We start from the raw sequence: 11,558 nt of genomic DNA, 5'->3' as shown, positions 1-11,558 counted from the left end.
TATATATATACATATATATATATATATATATATATTTTATTTTAAAAAAATATATAATTTACTAACAAATTACTAAAACTTTAAAATTAAAATAAAAACATAAAATATAAACAATATATATTAAAATATGAACAAAAACTATAACAGTATATAAATGACACTAAAACAACAGTGGCTCAGACACACTATTCAGAAACATAATATTAAAAACATTTTAAAAATATTATAAAAATAGCAACAACAATATTTAATTAATGCTAATATTGGCTAATACTGATATGGTCACTTATATATTGTGTATTCCAGTGTGCATTTTAGTATCATTGAAATACTATTATAGTTTTTAATAATATTTTTAATTGTTTTTATTTTTATATTGTCAATTATCATTTTTATTTATTTAAAGTTTTAATATTTTATTCTGATTTTGCCACTTTTTGAGTTATTTTTAAATGTAAAAAAAATAGTTTTAATTAATTTTTATTTTAGTTATTTTAGAGCATCAAGTTAAACTAAATGATAATGAGAAATGTTTTTTGGCAACTAGTTAAAATAACATTAGTGTAAGATTTGATATGTTATTAGATTTCAGTTATCATTTATTTTAAGTAACAAAAATGTTTTTTTATATATATAGTTTTAGGTTTTATTAACTCTAAAAACCTTGGTACATCCCTAATGTTAAATAAGTAATAATCAAATCTGTACATGTATTTTTCAAAAATAAGACACTGCCCTTAACCTTTGACCTTAGATTAAACATAACATGCAAATGAATGAACACAATGCAATCCTTATCAGCCAAGCGCTCTGTGTCTGAATAACTCTATTGACAATCTTCATGACATTCCTAGTGACATCATCTTTACAACACGTTGCATCATGGGAAATCTGTTTTAATGTCCCTAGAGTTTCAGTCAGACACAGCTGCCACTGGCTGCAGGCAAAACAATAATTAGTCAGCGAAGCGTTTACATGATGGATGCATTGCTGTGTACACATACTGTACATGTGCAGGCTGTAATCAGGGTTGAGGAGTAACGTCCTAAAAGCAGCAGCATTACTCCCTCAACTACATTTTTTAACAGTAGCTCATGTGTTTTCAAAATACTGTAGCTTTTCCAATAACAAGCTATTCTGTCGGCAGCATGACTGAACACTACAACACCACTTTAAACCATCAAACTGTATTAAGAAAGCGGAGGTAACGTGTGTACACACCTGCAATGTCTCTCTGTCAGTTTTGATTCAATTAACATATCAGTTCATTTCAATGAAATTCAAGTCATAATTTAATGCACAATGAATACTGATTGTCAAGTACTGCTGATTAATGTTTGGTCCACCTTGTCGAGTCCAAGACAAGTCCTAGTCCTTAACCAACTGAGTATGAGTGGGAGACATTCAATGTCTTTTTATTATAATTTTGTGTTAGTACTTATTTTTTATCTTTCATGTTACACATGATGTAGATTTGTCTGTACTCAGAAATATTCTTAAGTCCAAAATGTCTGAATCCATGTCAAGTTTTATTAATAATTGCAGTCCAATTACCACAAATCTACTGCTGATTATAAATATACTTACATAAAGTTTAATAAAATAAATGAAGTTGTTTAGATTGTTGTATTTAGTGCATTTAGTTTGATGCAGTCAAACTGACCTGAGTTTGTAAGTAAAGTAAGTAAGTAAGTAATTGAACGGTCAACCTGACCTGAGTTTGTAAGTAAAGTAAGTAATCGAACGGTCAACCTGACCTGAGTTAGTAACCAAAGTAACTAAAGTAACTAAGTAAAGTAAGTAATTGAACGGTCAACCTGACCCGAGTTAGTAACCAAAGTAACTAAGTAAATTAAGTAATTTAATGGTCAACCTGACCTGAGTTTGTAAGTAAAGTAAGTAAGTAAATTAAGTAATATAATGGTCAACCTGACCTGAGTTTGTAAGTAAAGTAAGTAAAGTAAGTGATTAAATGGTCAACCTGACCTGAGTTTGTAAGTAAAGTAAGTAAATTAAGTAATTTAATGGTCAACCTGACCTGAGTTTGTAAGTAAAGTAACTAAAGTAAGTGATTAAATGGTCAACCTGACCTGAGTTTGTAAGTAAAGTAAGTAAAATAAGTGATTGAACAGTCAACCTGACCTGAGTTAGTAAGTAAAGTAAGTAGGTAAAGTAAGTAAGTAAAGTAAGTAATTGAACGGTCAACCTGGCCTGAGTTTGTAAGAAAAGTAAGTAAAGTAAAGTAAGTAACTGAACGGTCAACCTGACCTGAGTTTGTAAGTAAAGTAAGTAAATTAAGTAATTGAACGGTCAACCTGACCTGAGTTAGTAAGTAAAGTAAGTAAAATAAGTAACTGAACGGTCAACCTGACCTGAGTTAGCAAGTAAAGTAAGTAGGTAAAGTAAGTAAGTAAAGTAAGTAATTTAATGGTCAACCTGACCTGAGTTTGTAAGTAAAGTAAGCAGGTAAAGTAAGTAAGTAAAGTAAGTAATTGAACAGTCAACCTGACCTGAGTTTGTAAGTAAAGTAAGTGTGTGTGTGTGTGTGTGTGTGTGTGTGTGTGTGTATATGAGTCAGAGAGCGACTGCCCTTTGCCTATGACAACAACCGCTTGTACTGCATGAAGAATGTTTTCCATGCGCTCACTGGAGAACGACAGAGAGAGAAAGCCTTTGGATGGAAGGCATGGAAAAACTTAAAGAGCACTGACTATATTTAATTCCTGTTACTGAGCAACAACAGGACAACAGGACTGAGATCGGGATGAGTAGCAACAAAGCATCATCACACATGCAACGATTATTACAATAAAGACATACTATAAATATGAATATGAATGTAGTTAACTAAAACTAAATCCATTTTCATTACTTAAAATAAATGTTAACTGTAATACAATAAAATATTTTTTTTTAAAACAATTTTTACTTTAAGTTTTTATTTTATTTAGTTTAAATTGATGTACTAAAATTGAATAGAAAACCTATAATAGTCTCTCAATAATAAAATAACACTTGAATATACAATACAAAAATTCAATCTGAATATAAATAAAAATACCAAAAATATCAATATAAATATATATAACTGCTGATTTTGTATATTAGAATGTTTTACTGATATTGTACTATATTTAAAGTAGAGATGCACCGATTGCAATTTTCTTGGCCGATTATGATTTCCGATTTTTTTGTTAGTGTGATCTACCGATTTTTGCCAATTCCGGTTTTCTTTCTAAGAACTATAACTGACAGCATCACAATACAAGCACTATTTAACCGGAGCAAATGAGACGTGTGTGTGTGAGAGAGAAGGAGTCTTCGGAGAGAAGAGAGCCAGAATGCACGGCTGACGTTATTGCCTGTGCCGCTGGTAACAAAACGGATTGGCTCGGAAAGAAGTGAGACTGACCGACCGATCACCGATCCGGGCCGATCATGAGGAAAATCGGCCAATTCTGATCCCTGGCCGATCGATCGGTGCATCTCTAATTTAAAGGCATAGCGGAAGATTACAGGATAAATGTAACCCTTTATTGTATTTTATTTTTATATTTATTTACTTATCAATGAAAACTGATATATTTTTGCATCCATACTAACAGGAATATAAATATGAAAAATATTTATAATAATAATTAATATAACTAAATAAAATAAGCAATATAATTAAACTAGAAAGATGTACTAACCAACCAGCATTTCGGACCAGAACTCTCCATTTCATAAATATGAAAATGAATATGAGCCAGGACAAGCAGTGTCCAGACATTCCAAAATTCATTACATTTATTAATATAGTAATTTAATATGCTATGAAGTGTTCTAGCATATACTACATTTTCATTAAACAAAGCACAAATTGGCAAAAAAAAAACTACACTTTCCATAAATTATTACAAATTTTGCAAATATTAACAATTGCATTGCTGAAATAGATGCAAAATGTAAATGCCAAGGACTGACTAAAGCTGTCTTTCTTCTGAGGAACCTTTAACAGAAGATCTGCTCACAATCCTCCCTCCTGCCCGTCCATCTGTGCACCGAACGGCTGTTTACTTTAGGACCATTAAAAGGTAAACCATCGCTGTAACTCAATCTGAGACGGAGGAGAGTGACGCGTGTGCGTGTGTGTGTGTGTGTGTGTGTAGAGGCCAAAACAGGATGACAGGATGTGACACTGATTCTGTCCAGAGCCAAACACACACACACACACACACACACACACACACACACCAGCAAGCTGTGTTCTCAGGCTAATCAGTCAGAGTAACGGTGCAAGTAATCAAGAAACTGTGGTTTCATTTTATTTCATGCTCTCATATAATTCTGCATATCCATGTCATGGCAACACAGAGTGCACACTAAGATATGCTGACAGAAACACACTCAGACTGTGACTAATGTATTTCTGTATCTCATAAATCTAACCTAAAAATTCAACATCTTTTGTAGTTGATGTGATAAAACCTATAGATCTAGAGTATCTATATATAACATTTTATTTATTTATTATTTATAAATTATTTATTAACTTAATTTATACATTTTCTTTAAACATAATCAAATAACTTTTTTATATAAATTAAATATAAAAACCTAAACAAATATTAATATTTAATTATTTATAATTAATTAATTATTAAATTAATTTATACATACATATAGCCTATTTTTTAGATCACGCAGTAATTAAATATTAAAATTAAAATATTTACAATTCTTCGTTAAAATAATTGTAATTCATTTCCAATATTTTAATCAATTAAATTTCAAATTAAATGCAGTACAATATAGACTATCATGATATATAAATACTTTATTACATAAATAATACATCTCATTATTTATTTATTTATTGGATTGTGGAAATAAAAATGAGAGTAAAATGTGCTTAACTGCCATAAAAATAATGCCAATAAATAAATATATATATATATATATATATGTATGTGTGTGTGTGTGTGTGTTTATTTATTATGATAAAACTTGCTAAATATATTATTATTTCCTTCTATTTTGGGGTGATATATATGGAACCTTGTTTCTGCCACAGGATAAGAAAAAAGTTTATATCTCACAATTCTGAGACAAAGTCAGAATTCTAACAAAAAAAAAAAGTCAGAACTGCAAGATGTAAACTCTGAATTATGAGAAAAACATATCTCACAATTTTATTCTCATTTTGAAATGAAATCATAATTGTCTTTTTTATTTGTTTTTCCTGTGGCGGAAACGGGCTTCCATAGAAATATGACTTGAAAATGTTCCTGGTTCTGTGTTAGATTAGAGAATGCATGCAAACACAGGTGACTACATTCATTTAGAAGAGCTCACGTGAGACTCAAAGCTGTTCCACAGAACTTCCCAATGACATCAAATCTGAGCTTCCTACAAACACATTCATGACATCAGCAGAGCGGCAGCCAATAGCTGCTCTCGCCACATGACCACCGGTCTGAATCAAAAAAGCATGCACTTCATATTTTTTCAAGGCTAGAGTGGATTTGAGCAAAACCTTCTGCAGTTTTTTAAGTCTCTCTCTTCAACAGAAGCTTGTTATAATAGATTCAAGACAGACATCCACATAACCTCAAACATACTATCATTTTTCAACTAAAAACAGGCTTTTTCCCCTTTTAAAGCTCTAGATCAGGATTAGCTGGTTTCTGAGGAAAACTGTACTGTCGACACAAAAGGATGAGACAACAAAAGCCGAAAATAACCGTGTAATTAAAAAATAAATAAACATACACAGCTGAGAGGAAGAAAGAAAAAAAGAACAAAAACAAACACTGAATGAAAAGGGCCGGCGTGAATTCCAGCCATTCTCTGAAGCAGCTCTGAAGCTATGAGGAAAGTCTTGCTCTGCCAGTTCAGTCTGGATGCTGGGACGGTGGAGTCAGAAGTGGGCAGGAGCCACATTAAACGGGACGGGCCATCATTAAAACAGCATCAGCTACCCTAAACAACTACACAGAGAGTCCAGATCCATCTGCGCCAGAGGAACACAACTATTCCAGTCCAGAACCAAAACCACGCCAGCAAGGCAACCCAACAACTGGCCTTAGTGCAAAACAACACCGCTAAAACTAAATATGTCCTGGAAATACACTTTCTGATATTATAATAGTACATAAACATGTCAAAATATCAGACTTTGGGCATTCAGACCCAAAACAGCCAATGTGTTTCTAGACTTTAGGGATTTAAAAGTTTGTACAGTTTGCGACAAGGTTTCAAAGTGACTTCAGGTTTAAATCACCACTTTAATAAGTCTGTTATAATGAACTAGTATAACCCAACAATACTTTTTAGGATGTTTGATATACGTTGTATCTGGATCAATAATGCTCATTTATATTAGGATCTATTATGATCAAAAATACATTTAGAATCATACAAAAAAAACCCGGCTTGAATACACCTTTTGTAAAAGTTTTTTTTTGTGCAGCTTTAGGTCAAAATGTATGAGAATAATAAATAATGGAATAAAAAATAAATTAAACAAATAAAAAAGGTAATTGTGAATTTTTACCTCACAATTCAGACCGTTTCTTGCAGTTCTGAGTGAAAAAGTCAGCATTGCGAGATATAAACTCTGACATTTATATCTCGCAATTCTGACATTTTTCTTAAAATTCTGACTTTACATCTCACAATTTGTTTCTGCCATGGTAGAAAAAAAAAGGTAATTGTGACTTATCTCAATTTCGACTTTTCTTCTCAGAATTGTGAGGAAAAAAAGACAGTAAGAAAAAAAAAACCTTAGAATTGTTTAGGGTTGGACGATGTCTATGTCTAAGCATGAATTCGTATTCAGAAAACGATTGCCAACGGTTGCCTGTTACATTACAGTACATAAAATTTCACTTACCACGGAGTAAGGAGAGATTACTGAGGACGATGGCGAATGATTTGCAGAGCCTCAGCACCACTGACAAACATCTAATCTTGTAAAATGTGTGGTGAGTACTGCTGCTCCATAGTATAAACAAAGTACGTGTGATCTCAATCTCGAAAGTGAAAGTGAAACTAAAAAGCCATCGTGCATTCAAAAGCAGTTTCAATGCCAGGCATAATAGCGGCTCCCTGATGCCAGCAATTTATATACAGTATAATTACCCAATAATATAACTGCGAGAGAAATTATTAAAATATGTAATTTCCTCCCATCTCGTATTTATTCCCTTTAGGGGTTGTGTGTACACGTCATTTTCTTCCCGAACACGGTATTGGGATGCGGCAGATTGCGGGGAGGTGGTTAATGGGGAGGAATCACGATGTCGGCTCAACATCGTTGTATCTGCCCAACCCTAGAATTGTTCACTTATCTTTTTTATTTTATTTAATTTTTTCCCTTGGCGGAAACAGGTTTTCATAAAAAATGTCTACAAGGTGTAACTAAAATTTCTTACAAACTGGGGGGAAAATGTTGGAAATGTTTGGAATTTTTTAATATTAGGTCTTTAAAAAAGCACCAATTTTGTTTCAAAATATTAACATTTGAAAATCTGTCATCCAGCAAATCGAAGTCAGTGTGGACTAACCAACATGCAGGAAGACTTTTTTTTGTTGGTCATGTGACAACAAACCCGTAAAACAGAGAGGACCCCTTTAGACCCTGTCAAGTTTAAGTTTTATTAATAACACATATTATAACTTCTTTATGAAAAGCCATCTTTTGTTTGGGTCAACCCCAAAAAACACTAATAATCTGACTCAAATATGTTTAAAAACAATAATTAAATTGTGTACACACCATGTATTTTAGTATTTCACTACTTTTTACTTGATGCTTACATAATTGATATTTTTAAACGTCATATTTTTTGTATAAAACAGTATGTTTTTTTGTTTTTTCAAAAATGTATGAAATACGAACACAAAGATAGCATTTCTAAAGATTTTGGCAGACATAAACTAGATTTTTAAGAGATTTCTCCTGTTTATCATCTCTAGACATCGACCACACAAGTTGAGAACGGCGCCCAGAAAAGTTTGTGAACTTTCGCAGAAGTTTCCAAACCGAGTCAAACTTCAGTGTGAACAATCAGACGTGCTTCGGGTACCTGATGCAGCGCCGTCAGCCCGTCTATATTGGCGTGGTTGATATCTGCTCCCTGTCGCAGGAGCTCCGCCACCTCCTCCCGGTCCCCGGCGGAGCAGGCGGCCATGAACACGGCGCCCTGGGCGAAGCGCACTCGGGCCCGTCGGTTTCCGGGAGCGGAGGACTGGCTCCTCGCCTCCGCCCCGGTCCGGTCCGTCTCCGAGCCCTGCCACCGCTGCAGCTGATCCTGCCGCCGCTGCTTTGCCGCTTCGGACCGGGAACGGTCAGTGGCCGCCATCTTCCTCCCTCGGTCTCTCCCGGGGAGTTTCAGTTCATCAGACAAGTGATGTCCGATTCACGTACGAATCGTTCTTTTGAACCGACTCCTTTGAATGATTCACTCGGACTAATTCCTGTTTGTGAATCAATCGGAATCGGACGAAGCGAATCGCTGAGGAAGTTCACAAAACATAAATAGGCTACTCTATATATCTATTTTTAATAGTTGATCAACAACTGACATTTTTTTCAGTTCAAACCAATCTACCATTACTACAATAAATCCATATCAAAGTCGCCACCATTAAAATGATTGAATAATTCACAAACTAGAGATGAGAATAATGGTGTCAACGACATAATAATATACAAGTAATCAGCGGAGCTAGGTATATTACTTACAAATTGTAATCCATTACTGATTCCAAAATACATGACAAAAATTGTAGTTAGTAACGTAATCCATTAGATTACACATTTTAGGTAATATAATCAGACTACTTTTTAATTACTTTTGACCTAACTTGTTTATCACAGTGATTTAAATAGGACAATTTTGTACCATATTGATATAAAAATGCAAAGAAAAAGAAAATATGTTCCATTCGTTGTTATTTACGACATTAAACATTACATTATAAAGGTTTCCCAAACTGGGGTTCAAAAAGGAACTGCAGGGGGCTCGAGAGTTTAATGAAAAGCTTATAATGAATTAAATCATAAAAATGTAAAATTAAAATAAATCATCTTAAAATAACATCAATCAAAACAAAACACTTACTAAAAAACTAAATATTTTATTTGTTTACCTGCATTAACCGTGAACATGCAAATGTGATATTTAATTACTGAAATATTTATTTTAAAATCTCAGGGGTACTTAAAGTATATATATTAGGTGAAAGAGGTTCAGATGATAATAAAGTTTGGGAATACCTGCATTACATGTAAATAAGAAATAACGTGAATTTGTGCATTTGAAAGACAAAAGCCTTCCAAAGACATAGTAATACATGGTTAAATAACCCTAACTCAAATACAAAATGAGTGTGTTCGTTAATGCAATGTTGAAATATTGAGAAAACACTTCTTGAAACTGAAATGATTTTTGTAGTCAAATGCTGTGTAATTATGGTCTTTGTGTGAAACTGGAAGACTTTCTGGATGTATATAAGCGGTAGGCTATTTTAGAAAGGAACATTTAAAAGATGAAGAAAAATGATTAGGGAGAATCAATAAATTATGAATAATTTATTGCTATTGTGTGAATAATATGTAATCATGTAATCAATAAAAAGTAACTGTAGTCTGATTCCGAGTATTTTAAAATGTAATTTAATCTAATTACAAGTAGGCCTACTTAATAATTTTTGGAATCTGATTACGTAATCCAGATTACATGTAATCAGTTACTACCCAGCGATTTTACAACAACAACAAAAAACGCCCAGTAATAGCGCAACTGGAGAACTGGAGTATTCACTGAAATGAATCGTTCAAATGAACCGATTCACTAAAAGGAATCAGAATGAGAAGAGGTCACAGACTGTATAAACGGAAGAAGCACATAAGGAGCAACAAATCGCGCCCTCTGCCGGCCGCGAAAAGAAGAACAGCGGAGGGGCGAAGTCGGGCGCAACTTCATCAGCCAATAGAAACGCAGGGTCGTGATGACGCAATAGCTCCCACGCACTTGAACTTGACTGTCTGTCGGAGCTGTAATGTAATGGATAGCGGATCGCTTTCCTATAAAAGCAGCGCTGTAAAAGTCAGGAGATGTTTGCAAAGCTTCCCCAGACACGTACAGTTTGGAACAGCAATGGCAAATATAAGACTAAAAGAAAATAAAGGCCAAAAAAGGAGGAGCACAGGAGAACCTTTTAAGCTTCAAAACTACCTAGCATGTAAAAAAACTTTATAACAAAGTTATTCTGTGCTGACATACTGAAGAAAAAAAAACAATAAAGAGTTATTTTACGAGAATACATCTTCAATAAACCCTAAATAGAGTTGAATTCTAAGTCAAAAATGTATTAGGTCTGTTAAACATTTACATTAGAATACTGTAACTGAGCAGAAATGCAGATTAGGAGGTGTATTTTATGGTCTGGCTCACACTAAAAGCCAAATCCCAGATTTTGAAGCATTTACAATAGATAAACGGATTAGTTTAGCCCAGAACTAACCTTAATCTGTGTCTGGCAACCATTCCAAATAAGCAAAAAATTAATAACAAGATGGTGCATTTACAACAAGTACAAAAAGTAGCAAGAAATATGCTTTACACATAAAAACATGAGAGTACAAGTACAGTACGGTAGCAGCATTGAGGTTGCATTGCCAGAGCATATGGTCACATGGTTTGCTTTGAATCAGTCTACATGCATAAACCTTCAGAAACCGCCTCAATCCGGATCACTTTACTTTTTCGGGTTTAAAACTATGCTGAGGTGCCTTCAAAACATAAATACTGATGAACCAGGACACCAGAGACACATCCAATTCCGTTTCTTTCTGATCCGTCTTAAAGGACTGTTCCTGGTTTAATACAGATTAAGCTCAATTTTTGTCCTGTTCTTCAGTAAATACAGTAACACACTTACAATGGAAGTAAGCAACAAATGTGAAGCTTGTATTTTTTGTAAAGCACTTACATTCATCAAAAAGTTTATTATTTCGCTGTAAAGGATGTTTTTGAGGTGAGACCAATTTTCTAGGTGGATGAACTTCTGCTTATGCAATGCTACTGATGTGATTCATGTATATAAATATATATATAAAATTTACTATGGTCATGGACATTAAAATCTGTGCTTTAAAAAATTCAAAACTCAAACTTCTCACAAAGATTTGCAAAGCATTTGCTTTCTTTCTGCTGATGCTAACCATCAGGCACTGAAATGTTCTACTCAAGGTTCCTCGGCATCATCACAGTGCATTGTGGGATATAATGGTCTCTCAGGCCCAGAGGTTAAGGGAGCAGGCTGGTGTTCAGGGCTCTGATGGGACGCATGGTAAGACCCTCCATTGCGTCTTGGTGGCTCAGCGAGCTGGAGGCACTGGGGTGAGCCCAACTGGTGGTGAAAGACCCTCGGAGGTCCAGATTGACACAGAAAAGGTACTGGTCCAATCGCAGCATGGCGTCCAGGACTGTGGAGCTGCCCCCGTAGACCCAGCCCGGGAGCAGACGTGCCACACTGAAGCTGGCCGGGACAGACTGGGAATGTTT

General features: G+C 34.3%; 1 protein-coding gene and 1 pseudogene across 1 annotated transcript in view; both read right to left on the bottom strand.

The window, feature by feature from the left end:
* Positions 1-8,402, bottom strand: part of LOC107754369 (protein phosphatase 1 regulatory subunit 12A-like) — a 30,585-nt gene extending 22,183 nt beyond the window's left edge. The window contains exon 1 of the mRNA XM_016570786.1: positions 8,073-8,402. Within this exon, the coding sequence (XP_016426272.1) occupies positions 8,073-8,348 (276 nt within the window). The 5' untranslated portion in view covers positions 8,349-8,402. The remainder of the gene's footprint in view (positions 1-8,072) is intronic.
* Positions 8,403-11,300: 2,898 nt separating this feature from the next.
* The window catches only part of LOC107754368 (patatin-like phospholipase domain-containing protein 2), a 17,391-nt pseudogene continuing 17,133 nt past the window's right edge, over positions 11,301-11,558 (bottom strand).

The sequence above is a fragment of the Sinocyclocheilus rhinocerous genome, unplaced genomic scaffold (genome assembly GCF_001515625.1).
Source record: "Sinocyclocheilus rhinocerous isolate Xijiao unplaced genomic scaffold, SAMN03320098_v1.1 scaffold561, whole genome shotgun sequence".
NCBI lineage: Eukaryota > Metazoa > Chordata > Actinopteri > Cypriniformes > Cyprinidae > Sinocyclocheilus > Sinocyclocheilus rhinocerous.
Note: the sequence above shows the minus strand (reverse complement) of the source record. Positions and strands in the feature narration are given on the sequence as shown.